General features: G+C 44.9%; 1 protein-coding gene across 1 annotated transcript in view; it reads left to right on the forward strand.

Moving 5' to 3' along the window:
• Positions 1–17,386, forward strand: part of LOXHD1 (lipoxygenase homology PLAT domains 1) — a gene marked incomplete at both ends in the record, with an annotated part of 189,042 nt that overhangs the window by 71,769 nt on the left and 99,887 nt on the right. The window contains 5 exons of the mRNA XM_083883544.1: positions 5,538–5,636; positions 7,376–7,524; positions 10,476–10,599; positions 12,459–12,709; positions 14,479–14,614. Of these exons, the coding sequence (XP_083739670.1) occupies positions 5,538–5,636; positions 7,376–7,524; positions 10,476–10,599; positions 12,459–12,709; positions 14,479–14,614 (759 nt within the window). The remainder of the gene's footprint in view (positions 1–5,537; positions 5,637–7,375; positions 7,525–10,475; positions 10,600–12,458; positions 12,710–14,478; positions 14,615–17,386) is intronic.

The raw sequence follows: 17,386 nt of genomic DNA on the forward strand, positions 1-17,386 counted from the left end.
ATCTGACAGGCAGGAGCCAAGGCATATGGGTATAAAACCACCATCCTGAGCTCGTGCAAAGCAGACTCAGGTAGAAATTGTACCTTGTCTGCAGGTCCTGGTGTCTGCCCCTCCTTCTAGCAATAATCATTTTCACACCAACCACGAAAATATTCCTTTTCCAGCAGCAATTCAGAGATGGGAGCAGTTGCCTCACCCCTACCCACCCATGGAGTAAAGCACCTCACATCAGAGCAGGTGTCTCCATATAGAGAAAGGTTCAAGACTCTTCCCAAAACCTGTTGAGGGAAGAATAGGAGAAGTTTCTTTGCTCTCTTGGCAATAATTGACTTAATGCCAAGATAAAAACACTGATAGGTCCACTTAGCTGTTCCTCAGATAAGTAGATATTCTCTATTGGGCTGTTTGCAAAAAAAACCCCATCTAAATCATCCAATACTTAAGGGAGAGCATGAGGCTTCTCAGTGCATTCTTGAGGTGTTGTAGCAGGTGTGTGGGACCTGTCCCTACACTGTATTCACCTTTGTTCTTTGTATTATTTTCTTCTTTTATTAAAACCTTTTTTGCTTTTCCAAGACATACTCAACCATGCCATCTTGCTATGGACTTAGGCCATTTTCTGTGAGGTGCTGGACACCCTCAGAGGTATTGAGAAACTCAATACACCCAATCCCTTGCCCCCAGCCTCTTCCCAAATCTTCCTGCTTGGTGCTGAGCTGCACAGGATGGATCTCAAACACTGCCACTCTTGGGAAGGCTGTGAATACAGAAGGATAATTGCTAAGAGCTGCCTTATGAGAAGGATCCATCACTGCCTACAGCTTGGTTCCTTACTTTTCTAACCCCACATGCTTTGCCTGTGAGGGCTGTGACATTTCCCAGATATTGGATGCTGCTGCCCTGCTCCGTGGAGGGTCAGGCACAGGGGGGGCAGGCACGGCTGGGAATCCACTGCTCCCTGCAGGAGGTGATAACCCCAGGTAATGAAACACAGTCAGCTTGGTTTTCCTGCCCAGATCTCATGCTCCTGCTGCAGGAAACTCGGCAGATTGTGCCTAAACACACTACCTAATGCCCCAAATAATGGTAGATAAAAAATCCCTTTAGGTAGTTCCATCCTACGGGGCTTCAAGTGACCATGATATCATATTGCTAAATAAATGACATTAACAGATGAATATCACACGGCTGGACAGTCAGCTGTGGCTTGCAGGTGGCAGGATTTGGCTGGGATATGTCTGTGCATTTTCCATGGCTGGAGGCAGGACAGAGGCTGCACAAGACCACCCAGGGGTGTTGGATCTGGGTGAAAAGATTCTGGGCAGTGTGTGGGGCTAATGCTGCACCCAGGACAGAGATGACAGTGGATGGGGAATACTGGGGGGTAGGAGAGCAGCAGCACCGTGCCCTTTATCCCCCAGGATGTGTTGGGAGTGCGTCACATTCACAGACAAAAACCTCTTGGCTCTCAGTGGAGAGAACCTGACTCCAGCCCACAGTGCAAAATTAACCTTTCCTCTTGGTTGTTGAAAGCTGAGGCTGAGTTAATCAGTAGCAGACAGCCTGATTGACTGCCACTCTGCTAAATTAATCCAGTAGGGTCACATCAGTGCCACCCCACTGTTTCCCAGAGATGGCATCCTGGCAATGTCTTCAAATGCAGACACACAATTGTAAAGAAAAGGAAGGTGCTGTAACCACACAGGGCATTTACACTTGTGCATTGCAATGCGAAAGTGGAAAGACAAGAGAAAATAGCTACTTCTCTTCCTACTGATTTTTTTGTTGGCTGTTCTGCTCTTGGCATCTTGCAGTACGTGCCTCTGAAGCTGCTAATTTTGCTCCTAGGAAAGCTCCCCTCCCCGTGCCTGTGCTGCAGCGAGCCTGTGCACTGCTTGATGGAGGCACAGCTTTTACATTAGCATTTTGCATGTTCTCAGTGCTAGGAGAAGCATTCAGGGAAAAAAAAAATATCCAGGCAACATCTTGATCTGTGTTTTACAGACAAAGTCAGAACCATGTATTTGGATTAAAAAAAAAAAAAAAAAAGCCAAGTGGGTATTTTTTAAAAGATGCTTCTGCCACTGGCTTAAAGAACAGGGAACAACATCCACCCATGATCAAAATGAAGAGTACTTGACTTATGGCAGATCTCCTCCTGGCTGCAGCGAGAGCTTTTTCTTGCATGCTTTTAGCAGCTGAATCCTCACTGTCTTTTTAAGAGGCAGCATCCCTTTCCATTTAAATTGCTCATCCACCATGTCACTCTGTGAGATGTGCTGATGTACAAAGCACAGAAGGACCCCTGAGCAGCATGAAGAGCTCCTCTCCTTGCTGCAGCTGAATGTCAAATTGCTTAGAGAGGGAGAAAGTGCTGGCAAAAATTCAGCGTGGCTCAGGGTTTGCTTCCTGAAGATGGAGGAACTGAAATTTTTCTGAAAGCAGGCCTAAGGGTCAGGTGCGGGGAAAGGTTTGAGCATCCAGTTTCAGAGACATTAAGATGGAAAAAAATTAAAGAAAAGACCTGATGAGCACAGGTTTGGTGTAGTTTGTGAAGCAGGAATGTGCACTTTACCTATGCCAAGGATCCCTTATGCTCTTGAAGTAGTTTTGCCTACAGAAACACATCAACATAGGAAAAGAGCCATGGCAGGACATGTCATGCACCCTGGCCTTGCTTGTATTATAGGGGGCAACATAAAACCCTCACAGCACAGTGTCCTGTGGCTGCCACCAGTCCAAAGTGATGGCCCATCTGTGGGCTCAGGTGTCAGCTCTGCCACAGGGCTTTGTGCAGACACTGACAGCAGCCTTGTGTGTGTACAGAGCCCTTGGGACCACTTCCTGCTCCAAGCAGGAGGTCAAGAGAAGTCATTCTGGATCTTAGATTTGAAATACAACCGTTCTGACAGACCTTTGAAGGTTTTTGATCTGGCAAATAATTTCACCAGCATTTTTCCTCACTGGCCAAATGTGTTTCTGCAGTAATGATACAAGCTGCCCCTCCTGCCCTGTGTTTGGTCATTTGCTTTTCATGGACTTGTTCTCTGCATGTCCTCCTTGCTGCTCTGCATCCATTGAGATCTCCTTCTGGTCTATATCTCAAAGGCATAAAGGTTATCCTGCAGGGGGAGTGTAAGTTAAACCACAGTAACTTGTCCTTTTGAGGATCCTCTTATCCTGTCAGGTTCTTCTGGCTCCCAAAAAGTGGAGTGGAAAATTAATCACTGACATCAGATTAAATATTCTAGGGGAGGCACAAGGAACAAAGCTTCTTGAAAAATGTGGTCTGTAATTAAAGTTTGCAAGGTACAATGGGTCAGTTTTAGTTAGAGTAGCTTAGTGGCCAAGTAGGAGATGTAAATTCCACCATCCCCACACTTTGCTAATGCAAATGAACACTTTTGGTGTTGGTGCATCTCTAGCATGTTGTTAGAGCCCTGTGAACTGAAACTAAAGAGTTAAAGAGAGTCATTAAGGCATTTTCTCCCCTGTATGAGCCCAGCTATGTTCTCCTCCTCCTTGTTATTTAGTATTTATTGCAGTTTTATCATTATTATTTTATTTGCCATGGCATGTTTTGCGATGAGGCACCAGGGATGTCAGCTCGATTTTTAGCCTTTTCCCAGCACATTCATTAAACTGTGACAGGTGATTTTCCCTTCTCTGTGGGCTCTGCCCTTGTACTCCTCACCCTGGGAGCTGAGATCATCATTGTAATTCAGGGGATGGTCCCACAGCCACTCCTCGTATGTTTGCTATCACGTCCTCTGCCTCTGTGGGAGCACGTGCACCAGGCCCTCTGCTGTCTTTTGGAATAACTTTTAACATGCACTGATTGTGGTGCAGGAGGTGGGGGATCTGTTCTGGGAGTGGTAACCCAGTGTTGGTGACGTTACATGGCTCCTGAGAGAATCCATTTCTGCAGCTGGCTGGGAAGCCCAGGAAAGATTATCTCCTAACTTGGCACTTGCCAAAGGGAAAAAAAAGTTGCAAACCAAGAATCGTGGCTAACGGTTGGACTTGATGATCTTAGAGGTCTTTTTCAGCCTTAATGATTTCATGATTCTGTGGTGCAAGAGGCTTTATTTTTGCCAAGGATCTATGTGTGAGGAGACTTGTGCATTTGAGCAGCATGCCCAGGGCTCAGAAATGCAGAAATGGCATACACGGAGCTCTCAGTATCAGCTACCCAGGGTTCAGTAACAGGAACTCTGTTGAGAGCTTGTGTGACATCATGTACTGTTCAGTAGCAGATTTTGCATTCATCTTCATCTGTTTTGTGTCCTGCTGCCTGCCTCCAGCGCTCATTTTTCACAGGAGACACAGCACGAGGCGTCTGTCATGGCTGTTTGCTTGGAGGAACAAGGGAGTCAGGTAACTTCAGTGGTAGATTTCAAAAGTTGCTCCTATTTGGCTCAAATAAAGTTATACTGAAGGTCATGGGAACTTTTTCATTGGTTCCAGAAGAAAGCAAGCTCACTTTTGCTGTTCTTGAGAACTATGTGAGTCCAACTCTGATTCATCTGAAGAACTTGCTTCTCAAACTCACTGAGAAGATGTGTGAAATGTCCATGATGTGCCTCATCCAAAGGGTTTTGATCCCAGAGATGGTGTATCTTCACAGTGTCACAGCTCCTGGGTTTACTCCACTTTCCTCATTAAATAAAAATGACTGGATGACTGTTTTTTTGTTTGTTTGTTTGTTGGTTGGTTGGTTTTTTTTTTTTTTTTTTTTTTTTTTGTTTTTTTTTTTTTTTTTTTTTTTTTTTTTTTTTTTTTTTTTGTTTTTTTTTTTTTTTGTTTTTTTTTTTTTTTCCATGCAGCATGACTGACATTTCAGAGAATGTTCTGTGTCCATTCAGTCCCACTCCCTGCCATGGGCAGGGGCACTTTCCACTAGACCAGGCTGTTCAAAGCTCTATCCAACATAGCCTTGTACATGCCCGGGGGTGGGGTGTCAAACTCTGAGCAACCTGTGCCAGTCCCTCACCATCCCCTCAGTAAAGAATTTCTTCCATATATATATATAGTCTAAAATTCTCCTTTTTCAGTTTAAATCTATTACTCCTTGTTCTGTCACTATGATATTATTTCCTCAAAATACTTGCTTAGTATAAACTAAACTTTGAAAACAGCTCTAGGACAGAGCTGGGGTCAGGCCTGAGCTTGGACAGACTTTGTAACTCATTGATGTTTTGAAAAAGCAAACCTGGTCCATAGGTCTGAGTTCATTTAATGCCTTTGTATCCACATCAATATTTTAACTTTCTCTTCTATTTCACTCTTCAGTGTCAAGGCCAGGAACCGAGTGATCTGTCCTCTTGTCCTGGGCAGTGAAAAGGTAGTGTCAGAATCCTGCCTATGGATTTTACTCTGCTTGGGGTAGAGAGAAGAGGGTCATTGTACCGAGAGCCACGGTTCAGGTCATGCTTTCAAGATAGCATCAGCACAGCCTGCATTGGTCTGTATTGTTGTGTTTTGCATCAAACCATTGAGTTATTGATGTATTGGGATTTCTACCTCCCTCCTTGCAGTCAACAAATACGTGGTCCGTGTTTTCACCGGCGAAGTCAGCGGCAGCGGAACGGATGCGGATGTCTTCATTAATATCTTCGGTGAGAAAGGAGACACAGGTATATTCAAATGCAAATCATTTCCTAAAATATTTCCTCCTGCTCTGCAGGCCTGTGATCTGAACAACACACACACGCAGAGACAGAGGCAATCTGGCAAAGGCAGGATAATTTGGCTGAGTGAAAGGCACAACAAAGGGTGGCGTTTGCTCTGGGGGCCCTCGCATCCACAGCCCCTGGAAGGTGCATCTGCAATGCAGCAGTTGTGGGCTGGGTGTGGGCATGGCTCAAGTTACCTGCCATTAAAAAAAGCAGACTCTGGGAAAAAGCAGCGTAAACTACCAGCACAAAGCAGTGGAGTAAGTGCCAACCCACTGAAGGGTCCAACACTAATGTGTCTTTACAGGGAATGCAGTGAGAGATGTGTGTCATTTTCTGGGTACCTGGATGGATAATGGCATCCCTTCTCTGTGGCAAAGGTGGTGGCTGAGCCTGCTTGGCCACTTGTAAAAATTATTTAAACAAGGTTTATATTTGAATAGGGTTTTTTTTTAGAAACACTGTAATTATTTTTAAATGTAGATTGTGCTGCAACAGTAGTCTGGAAACTTTAATTTAATTTAAAAAAAATAATTGAATACTATTAAAAGATGTACCCAAACCAAGCTCTCTGGGCCATGGACAGAAGTGGGTGGAGATTCCTGGAGATTCCTGTAACCAGGGAGCAAATATTCTCTTGCTCTACACTGCACCTATCCTGTCAAATTCAAGAAATAATGGTATGATGTCTGCCAAGTGTCCTTGAACAGATTATTTTTATAATCTGATGGATAGGGCTCATCCTTGATTAATCCTCCAGAGTTTTACAGGGGGATTCTTCTGATCTCACTGAAGACATCCCAAAGTGGGAGTCTGAACCTTAGCTGGGTGTCCAGGCACTCTGTCTTATCCACAGAGAGAAATAACACCCCTAGAGAATGATTCATCCCCTCTAAGGTAAGAGGGATGAGTTGCCCACTGACCTCTTTCTCTGCTCTGGTGCCTTGGGTGGGTTTCCTCCCACTCACAGCATCACTCACACAGGCTGCAGCTGGGGGCACAGCTTTAATACTTTTCATAAAGGCAAACCCCCTGTGAGATCAGGAAAAATCCAACAGCCCTGGCCGGGTCCTAATTTGAAAATAAATCCTTCCTCTCGGATACAGCAAAGAGTTCTGTGTCCTGAAATGTCAGAATCTGCAGCTTGTGACCAAAGCACTTCTTGAACGTTTTGGAGGTTTTCAAAGACAGTAAAAATAAAAGGGAAATGTGGTGGTATGAAAAGAAAAAAAAGAAAAAAAATTTAAAGAGCCATCTGGATATATATTTCTGAAAGCTCTGAGAGCTGTAAGTAACTGTGACATTAGAATGGAAATCCTGGTCTTTTGTGTGCTTGAGAAAAGGTACCTTTTTAATTAGAATATAAAGTCCTTTGCCTTTGCCTTGGATCCTGGGTGCAGAGAGCTGATATCTAGGGAATATTTGATTCAGTCAGTGGTGACAGTCCTAAATACTCCTTTGCTTACAAACATGCATATGCCAGTAAACCTTTCCTCCTTGAAGATTATTTATGTATTATTATTTATTATTATTAATTAATTATTACTTATTTGTTTGGGGTTTTTGTTTGTTGGTTGGTTATTTTTTGTTTTTGTTGTTGTGGGTTTTTTTGTTGTTTTTGTTTGTTTGTTTGTTTGTTTGGGTTTTTGGTTTTGTTTTTCTGTTTTACTTTTATTTTTACTTTTTCTTTTCCCATTCAGGTGTGAGGAAACTGGACAATGACAAAGACAACTTTGAAAAAGGAGCAGAAGACAAGTTCACGCTCGATGCTCCAAATCTGGGAAAATTAAGAAAAATTAATATAGGGCATAATAACAAGGGTGGCTCTGCTGGCTGGTTCCTTGCAAAGGTTAGTTACCCCTGAGACATTCAACATAAGCATCTCATGGGCTCAAAATATCTCACCCTCTCAGTGGCCTGGTACCAAGAGATGTAAGGATAATTGCTGGTGATATAGGTTACTGAGAAGGACACAAATCATTTCATCCTCTTGACTTAATTCATTACCATGACCATAAAAATACCAGAATCAGAGTTATCTGTTGGATCTGTTCACAGTGAAAATTTGCAGGCACATAGCTTGCCCAAATTTAAGTGATTTATCATTGGCTCAGCAGAAGAGATATGCTTGCCACAAAGACCCTTATCTTCCACTTTCCTGCTCATTTTAATCTCCTGCTATGGGGTAGGAAGGTATTACAGCTTTTAGTGTAATTGCTGAAGGAGTATTTTAAAAGGGGAAATCTGACTCTTCCCTCTGGTCTCATTTTCTTTCCTCTGCTGATGTAGTTTAACACAGCTGGCTTTAATCCACAGAAGGCCTGACCCCATATTTGTAAATCCTCAATAGCAGGATATTCCAGTGTAATACAAATGCAAATATTAGCACATGTTTCTCCACCACCACACAATGCAGGAAAAGTTATGATGTTGGCTGTCCGTGAAAAATGTGGAAATGAAAAACAGAATAGTTGTGCTCAATGCAATAAATAGTGAGGGACAAAACCCACAAGAACCTCATTCTCACTTTGCAGGTGTAATGACAGAATTTTTGACGAGGTTAGTGAGCTTGCTCAAGTCCCAAAACCTGGTGTAGTGACTGCTTGCAGCCAACACACCAACCCTGTATTCTGCCACAAGCCCCCAGGATGTTTACAATCAAGTAAAATGCAGCTTTGGCCTTGCAAATTCAGATGGAAGGTTGAAGGACTGAGCTAAAATAGCTCAGCTGTTGTCTACTGGTTTTAAAATCTTTTTCTGTAATTTGGTTCAATATTGGACACTCTGGTGTTGTCACTCCAGGATGATCCTGTTCTCATGTTCCTTGCATTTTCAGAGTGGCTTATACTCAGAGATGGTTTTCCACCTCTAAATGTAAGAATAAACCCACTGAAAGGAACCCAAAGAGGATCAGCTGGTAGAGAGGCATTGGAGTGTTGATATTTCTCCCAAACCTTGTCTATTTTAGTCTCTAGCTCTCAGCTCTCTCCTGCTGACAATCCCAGCCCTGGCAGACACTGCTGTCTGTGTCTGTGGAGGTACAACAGGACTCAGGAGTGCTACAGGCAACAGCACGGGGTGGGATGAATGACAGGAAGGGAAGCTCTGTTTCCCAAAGAATGGTTTCATAAATTTATCTGAAAGGACAGATTTCAGATTCTCCCTCACTGTTGAGAAAAGTGTCAAGGGCTTTCTATCCATAATAGTGATTTTTTTTTTTTCCCCCTCTGAGACATAACCCACACAGAGGAGTAGATTTTGATTTCTTCTCTTCTGACTGAAATCCTTCAGTACTCTTCTCTGCTGGTTTAAAATACTGTAGTAACTCTATGACAGGATTCAGGAGTTCAGCAGAAGATATTGGTAAGAAACGCCTCAGCAGGAGGTGCAAAAAACTAGTGTAAATGTTAAAGGGGAATATTGTTCCCCAGCTTGTTTCAGCAAAATATCACAGAATTCCAAAACATCTGGTTTGACAGGGACCTTAAAGACCCTCCAGTCCCACTCACTGCCATGGACACCTTCCACTATCCCAGGCTGCTCCAAGCCCCATCCAACCTGGCCTTGAATATTCCCAGGTTGGAATGGTTCAGCCACAGCTGCTCTGGGCACCCTGTGCCAGGGCCTCCCCACCCTCACAGCCACCAATTCCTGCCCCACATCCCATCTGGCCCTGCCCTCTGGCCCTGGGAAGCCACTGCCTGTGTCCTGTCCCTGCAGGCCTTGTCCCCAGTGCCTGTGCAGCTCTCCTGGAGCCCCTTGAGGCCCTGGCAGGGGCTGTGAGCTCTGCCTGGAGCCTTCTCTTGTGCAGGTGAAGAGCCCCAGGTGTCCCAGGCTGGCTCCAGAGCAGAGGGGCTCCAGCCCTGGCAGCATCTCCGTGGCCTCCTCTGGCCTGGCTGCAGCAGCTCCACGTCCTTGTGCTGTTGGAGGCAGGGCTGGGGCAGCTCTGCAGGTGGGCTCTGACCTGAGCACAGGGGCACAGGGGCACAATCCCCCTCCTGTCCTGCTGCCCACGCTGGGGATCAGCCCAGGGCATGGGGGGTTCAGGCTGGGGCAGCTCCAGCTCTCCCCCACAGCACTCCCAGGTCCTTCTCCTACGGCTGGTCTATCCATTCTCTGTCCAGCCTGCCTTTGGATTGCCCAGACCCAGACCTTGCACTTGGCCTTGTTAAACCTCATGATATTTGCACAGCTCCACATTACCCTGGTCCAAGAGCCAAGTCCTTCCAAATTAGAAACTGTTTCCTACCATGGGGTTTTAATGGCTGCCTTTGCAATGGTTCCATCCTGGAACAACTGACTGGGATCTGCTGATATTACTGTGCCACACGAGCTCATCTGATGGTCTGGATTTGAAATTCCTAGGCATTATTTTATAACAAGGCTCTAAAGCAGAGAGAGAGAGAGAGAACACAGGCTGTTCCCAGAGCAGAACAAAGAGCTGTCGTTCAGCTGATGGAGAAGTGTAGCCAGCAAACAGGCTCTGGAGAGAAGGAAGACAGGCCAGCCAGCTGGTCTTGATAGCAGAGACATCTGGTCTCCTACACTGCAAGAGATGCAGAGTGGCTTCACTGGATAAAAAAGAAAGAAAAGAGAAAAAAAAGCTGGGTTTTCACTCACTGATTGTCTGAAATCCTATCAGTACTAATTAGGGAGTGGAGTGGGATCTGCTTGAGTATTTAATATGTTAAATACCAAGTAAGAGTGTGCATATTAAGCTTCTGCTCTTTTGCCACCCTGTTCTGTAAAACCTTTGCTTTTCCTGTGCTGTTTTCCAATGGAGTGTCTCTCTTCCCTTAGGTGATCATTGAGGACATTGGCAATAAATGTGTGTACCAGTTCCCAGTGGGACGCTGGTTTGCCTTGGATGAAGATGATGGGAAAATACAGAGGGACATTCTTGTTGGGGGCACTGAGGCCACAGGTAAAACCAAGAGCTCAATCCGTGGTGGGAAATGGGACATCAAGGCTATTAGCCATGTTTTCTTTAGGAGATTGAATGCCTTATGCTCAGGGAGGCCTGCAGTGAAGCATCTGCTGGTGGTAGGCTGTTTTGTGTGGGGGTTCCTGAACTGCCAACACATTTCCCACTTTTGTGTCTCACTTGTGAAGCTGTGCAGGACCTATATGCTGGTTTATCACCTCGTGCACCTGGATAAGGGGATGATGGGCAGGGAATGAAAGATACAGCTTGTACCTTCAGCAAATTGATCACCAGCACTCAAAGTGTTTGTCATTTCCAAAAGCACTAAGCAGTGAATATTGTACTTCAGTTTCTTCTCTGGGGAGCTAAACATCATTTTACAAAACAAGAAACACAATCAGTCTTTTTTACTAACCAACATGGTTAAAGCAAAGACAACCAAAGTTTATGTCTCTGTTAAAAGAAACCTGGATGTAAAGTCCATAAAAGAACTTATCGCAAGGCAGATTATTTGGATAGTGTTCTGGCTGTATTTATTTAATAGCATGAAGGCAAACACTGTGATGATGCATGTAACAACAGTTTTTTACTTCCCTGTTCAGTCTTCAGTGCCCAAAGTCTTCATATCCCCCCCTGCATGTGCATGAGGAAAGTGGTCTGGGTGCAGAGCCCTCACTGCAGGATGGTTGTTAGGAAAAATCAGTGGAAAAAACTGAAAGAAATGTAATTCAATCCCAAAAAGCTTCCTTTATCTTTTTACCATTCATGAGTGTGTATTTCATTTTCCTGCTCTCTGGAGTTTTGCTGGAGATATATCAACAGTAAAGCATGCTTGAGTACAATTTTTAATGTAAATTTCAAAGGGAGGATTATTTATAAGAGAGTGAGTTCTGATGTTTTTGCCTCATCCCAACTCCCTATTGAAATTTCTGTCTGATTTAATCAAAAAACTTGGCTTAGGTCTCAACTGCTTTCTACATACTGCTGTAGTGTTTGGGTGTGTATTTGATGACATGAGACAGGTTTTAGATGTGCTTTTCTGTGAGGTAAGACTTGTGGGAAGATGTGTTTTCATTCTTAGACCAACAGTTGGAGATAGGAAAAAAACCCCCAAGGACACTTTTATGTAAGTAGGTTTTTTATGTAAATAGGTTTTTTTTTTGTGTGTGGTTTTTTTTTTTTTTTTTTTTTTTTTTTTTTTTTTTTTGGTTTTGTTTTGTTTTGTTTTGTTTTGTTTTTGTTTTTGTTTTTCCAGAAATATTTTTCTTTCTTCTAGCTGGGCTGATACCTCTCCCAAACCTATTTTTTTCTGAGATCTGTGGTTTCTCACAATGACTGTGGAGGTCTTGATGCCTTCAGCAGCATTATAGGCTAAAAAACAAACAAACCCAAAGTTTTCAGAGTTTTGTGATATTGCAGATTTTGCCTCCATGGTTTAAAGCAGCACTTCTCCATCCTCTCAGCATTCTCTGACATATTTAGTGTTTGGTATTTCTCAAAATCAAATCACTTACTCACCAATTCAATTTTTTTGCCTTTCTTCACCTAATCAGCACCACAGAATGAATAAAAAAGAAAACTTTTTTCTTTTCCCATTGGGCCACAGAACAGAGAGACTGTATCACCCCATGTCTGTTTCTCCTGGACAGTCTGAAGGTAGATTTATGTTTCTCAGAATTATGCATGGGGGAAAAAAAACAAAACCCAAATCAAACATTGCATTGTGCGTTAAGTCAGAAGCTAAAATAAACCAGCAGGAAATCAATAGAGTCTCCAACACAAATCCAATCAAAGCCATAACTCCCAGACTCTTTTCCTCCCTTCTTTTTTTCCCCTAACCAAATTTCTGATTGCTCCAGGCATCGTGTACAACGTGGCTGTGGTGACGGGAGACATCAGAGGAGCCGGCACCAACTCCAAGATCCACGTCATCCTCCACGGCTCCAAAGGCCTGAAGAACAGCGGGAAGATCTTCTTGGAAGGAGGTGAATTTGAGCGTGCCAGGACAGATGTCTTCAACGTGGAGATAGCTGCCCTTCTCAGCCCTCTCAGCAGGGTCACCATTGGGCATGATAACTGTGGCGTCAGCTCTGGCTGGTTCTGTGAGAAGGTGAGGCTTAAATTCCATAAACTCATGGAATTATTCAGGCTTGGGAGAGACCTCTGAGGTCGTGGAGTCCAACCACTGGGCCAAAACTGCCAGGAGTTTTGTCTGCAGGCAGCCGCCAGACCTGTTCCCCATTCACAGCCTGACCCGGACAACCCAGTACGGTTTAAAAATAAATAAATCAATCTGCTTTTGTTTGGAAGGCAATACCCCCGGTTTAACAAGTCAATATTATACACCACGCACGGGAGCAGCTGATTGCCTCAAAGGCACGTTAGATGCATAAGTCAATCACCCGCTAATTGGGTTGATTGCCCCTCTGCAGTCACAAAGATAGAGATTATTGTTTGCTCAGCTCCAAAAGCACCTTCAGATGTTTGCCCAAGAGGCCAGACAGAAATGCAGCCCTGGGTTGTGCTGAGCATTTCAAAGTTATCATCTATGCTCAGACTTCCCTCAAGTTTCTAGATGCTGCTCTGGACCCTCAGAAATAATGAAAAAAAGAAAATCCAAAACCCAATAGAAAGTGGCTGACCACAGCTGTTACAGGGAGGCAGTGGAGAAATAGCTGATGTTTTTACCCAACAGCTTGTATTTCTTTGGGAAGAGTTCTGTGCAGCAATGGGGGAAAATGTTGGAAAATTCTCCTAAGTTCAGCACATGGCGTGTGATCCCTATATCCATGGGTAATGTTTGGTTTTGTACCATCCAGTGCTTAGTACACATGCCAGAGATTAATGTGGCCTTGTGTTAACTCCCTGCATCTGTGACTAATAAGTTTTGTGCCAGCCAACGCTTCCTTGTTTGCTTCCACCAGTGATTAATATGTACTGGTAGATATCTTAGTTTTGAGAACAGAGATGGAGTGCCAGAGCAAAGAATGATAAAGGGAAGTGCATCACAGCCTGGACACATATTTGAGATACTGTCCAGGAAAGAAGATTCACCAGAAGATCCAGGACCATAAGAGGGAATTTTGAGGAATGGGATATTCCCAAATGACCTCCAAAAATGCCCTAAAGACCCCCTACTCATATCCAAATAGATTCATGGAAATAATAAGCATATATTTGTGTATACAGGAAGTGTAATTAATATGTACTAGAAATGTGATAAATGTGTATTAGTTTCATGTGTAGTCTGTTTGGTTGCTGCTCATGCTTTGAGGTGAAATTCCCGTGCATATATCATTGTTAAGACAGTAGTTCTGTCATCTTTCCAACCCAGCAAATCGGTTGGAGAGTTCATTTCCCAGCTTTTGGTGGCAACTCTAGATCATGTACAAGGTCATCAGGAGGAAATGGGAGGGTGGAGAGGAAGGCAGATGCCTACCCTGGAGCTATGAGGAAATTCAGTTTTCCTGGCAAGCAAAATCAGTTTAGCATGGATATGTTTGAAGGCTTTTTGTACCCTGTGTTTCCTGCAGAGCTCTGCCATGCACTGATGAGGTGCAGGGGCTTTCCTGCACACTGACACAACGCTGGCTGCTGCCATTCCCTTCCCCTCCTGGTGCTTCACCTCCTCTTGGTTGACCCATTGTGATGTGCTGCTGCAAAAATGGGAACAACAGAACAGATGGGTCTTAGCTGTACCCCAAACTGGGATTTGAGCAACCAGTCTGGTTCATATTGGTCCAGAAATGCTGATTTTGAGAGCAGGAACAAGATCTCCAGCTCTGTCTTTGGTCAGTTTGTTTAAGTTTTCAGTGCTCAGGTCCTGTGGGGTGTCAGTAGCAGAATATTTAAGCTCAATCTCCCAATCTCTTTTCCCAGGTGGTGGTTTACTGCCCATTCACTGGGATTGAGCAAACCTTCCCATGTGGGAAGTGGCTGGATGAAGATGAAGGGGACGGTCTCATAGAGAGGGAACTCTACGAAATGGTGTCCCTGCGCCAGAAAAGACTGAAAAGTAGGTGCAAGAGTCCAGGAGCCTCCTGTGGGCCACCACCCCTCCTCCCACACCCCGAGTGTCCCCTGAGTGACATTGGTTACTGCCAGGGTCAAGGAGAGGTTCAAGTGGATTCAGCCACTGGATCATGGAATGGTTTGGGTTTGGAAGGGACATTTAAAGGTCATCTAATTTCAACCCCCCTGCCATGGGCAGGGACACCTTCCACTGTCCCAGGCTGCTCCAGCCCCATCCAGCCTGGCCTTGGACACTGCCAGGGATCCAGGGGCAGCCACAGCTGCTCTGGGCACCCTGTGCCAGGGCCTCCCCACCCTCACAGCCACCAATTCCTGCCCCACATCCCATCTGGCCCTGCCCTCTGGCCCTGGGAAGCCACTGCCTGTGTCCTGTCCCTGCAGGCCTTGTCCCCAGTGCCTGTGCAGCTCTGCCTGGAGCCCCTTGAGGCCCTGGCAGGGGCTGTGAGCTCTGCCTGGAGCCTTCTCTTGTGCAGGTGAAGAGCCCCAGGTGTCCCAGGCTGGCTCCAGAGCAGAGGGGCTCCAGCCCTGGCAGCATCTCCGTGGCCTCCTCTGGCCTGGCTGCAGCAGCTCCGCGTCCTTCAGATGTTGGGGCATGGATTTTAGCTTTGAAAATACTGCTTTAGGGGAGTATAAAATTAAACTCCTACAATATTTTGAAGAATCATACTCATTTCCTTAAGGTCCACTGGGCTTAGGGCTGCCTCAGACATCATTTCACCTTTTCAGACAAGCCAGGCTATGTTGCTCATCACTACAGAAGCAAAGCTTTCTTATCCTAGGTGGAAACAAAATATGCAATGAGGAGACAAACCTTATGGGGGAAGGGGAATGGGAAATAAAACAAAACTCTTCCTGCTGACTTCACCTATTTTTATTCCTGACCTTGGAGAAATAACAAGGCTAATAATCTCAACCCTGCCCAGCTGCTAAAGGTGCCTCTCGAGGCAGGAGCGTGCTGGATGCAGATCCTTCTCTCTAGAGGGAGGCACTGGCTCACGTTTGCTGGGAGGAGCTGATCCTGCTGTGCGAGCATCCTCATCCATCCCCAGGCGGGATCACACATCCAGCACCAGCCTGGTCCTGCACCCAGCCAAACACACATCGCTGCTGCCCGGCCCGTGTGTAAACAGAACATTTTAATTAGGATAATAGGCACGGTTTAATCCGAGAGTGCTTCGGGTGGGCTCCTGCTTAAACAGCAGTTCATTTGAATAAGCTTTATCTAAATGTTAGTCTGTGTTGTAGCTACACTGCACCTCCTGACGCGGTCCATTTAGCTAAAGCATCTGCAACCTTTAACCTCCTATTATCAGCCCTGATTGTTATTGACAGGCTAATTCCCTCACCACTGCAGTGCAGGAGATAGACAGAGAGCATTAGCCTTGAGAAATCTGTGACCTTTAGCTGCCAGATTATGGAAGTGTAAGACTCGGAGTTAGAAAAGACCTATTATGTCATCTCGCCTATCTCCCCTTTGCATGAAGGACTGTCCCTTTTCTGTAGGGACGATCAAAGCTGGGTAGAACCTCACTTGGGGTATCCATGGTGAAATGTCTCCCAGCACAGCATCCAGAAGCTGCTCCCGCAGCAGATTGCAGCTCCATATGTAGCTTGTATTTATTCTGTGGAGGTTTTTTTGGGTTTTTTATTCCCTCCTCTCCTTATCTTGAGAGTTATCCTGGAAACTGTTGTGCCAGGTCTTGTCCTCCCTGGTGTTTGTGCCCTGGGGAATATTTGCCCTGGCTCTGAGAATTTCTGAAGTGCCTGGATACCTCAGTGTGAAAGGATGGGAACCTGGGGGATGAGTCCATCAATCCCTGGGAAGATGGTGATGGGTGTTTGGGGAAATGCCTGGCCTTCTCCAGCAGCTGCAGCCCTCACTCAGCTATCTCCCCCTGTGTGGTTTCTCCCTGACAGCCCTCTATCAGCATTTAATCCTGGTACAAGGTCTCATTTCCCCCTCCATACATGCCTCACTCCTCCTTTCCCTCAGCAAGAGGTCAGGGAGGCCAAACCAGACAGATGAGAGCAGTTTTTGGTGTCTGAATTGCACTTGCAGCTTTGCCCAGGGAGAACAGGCTTCTCCATCAAATGCCATCCACTGACTTTGTTTTGTTTCTGCTCATCTAAATCTTGCTGGTGTTTTTCAGAGAGGAGTGGTCATGAACATTTTATATATTATTAAAACAGGGGTAAAACTTTTTCTGAGATATCTCTCTTTTTTTTTTTTTTTTTTTTTTTTTTTCCAGTAGCTCTTGCCTCTTCTTTACACAGTCCAACACTGTGTAGACCAGTAAAAATCTAATTTATATGCATGTCATCATATTTTTATATTCCATTCTGGGCTCTGAAGGTCAAGCTGTGCTGGTGTGGGCTCGGGCGTACCAAGAGGGTTAGCAATCCTCTCATTAAGATTTGTTCAGCTGATGTCTGGGTGAGGGAAGAAGGCTGTTCCCTCTCCTGTAGGTGCTGTGAGGCCTGCAGAGGAGACACACGTTATTGTCAATAAAGTATGCAGATGGGTGGGACTTTAGAGGAAATAATGTCACCCTTACGTATGTAATAATATTCTGGTATGAAAAGTGATGTTGAGTTGCTGCAGGTGGACTGGGCTTACAGTTAAAAATGTTGGATGAAGATCTGAGATAAAAATCTTGCAGGTTGGCCACAATCTTAGGGTATGTCATGTAGTATTAAAAAAAAAAAAAAAAGTGTTAGCTGAAGTCGTGTCAAATTTAGGCATTTAAATAATTTA

Source organism: Zosterops lateralis (assembly GCF_965231275.1).
Source record: "Zosterops lateralis genome assembly, chromosome: Z".
NCBI classification, from domain to species: Eukaryota; Metazoa; Chordata; class Aves; order Passeriformes; family Zosteropidae; genus Zosterops; species Zosterops lateralis.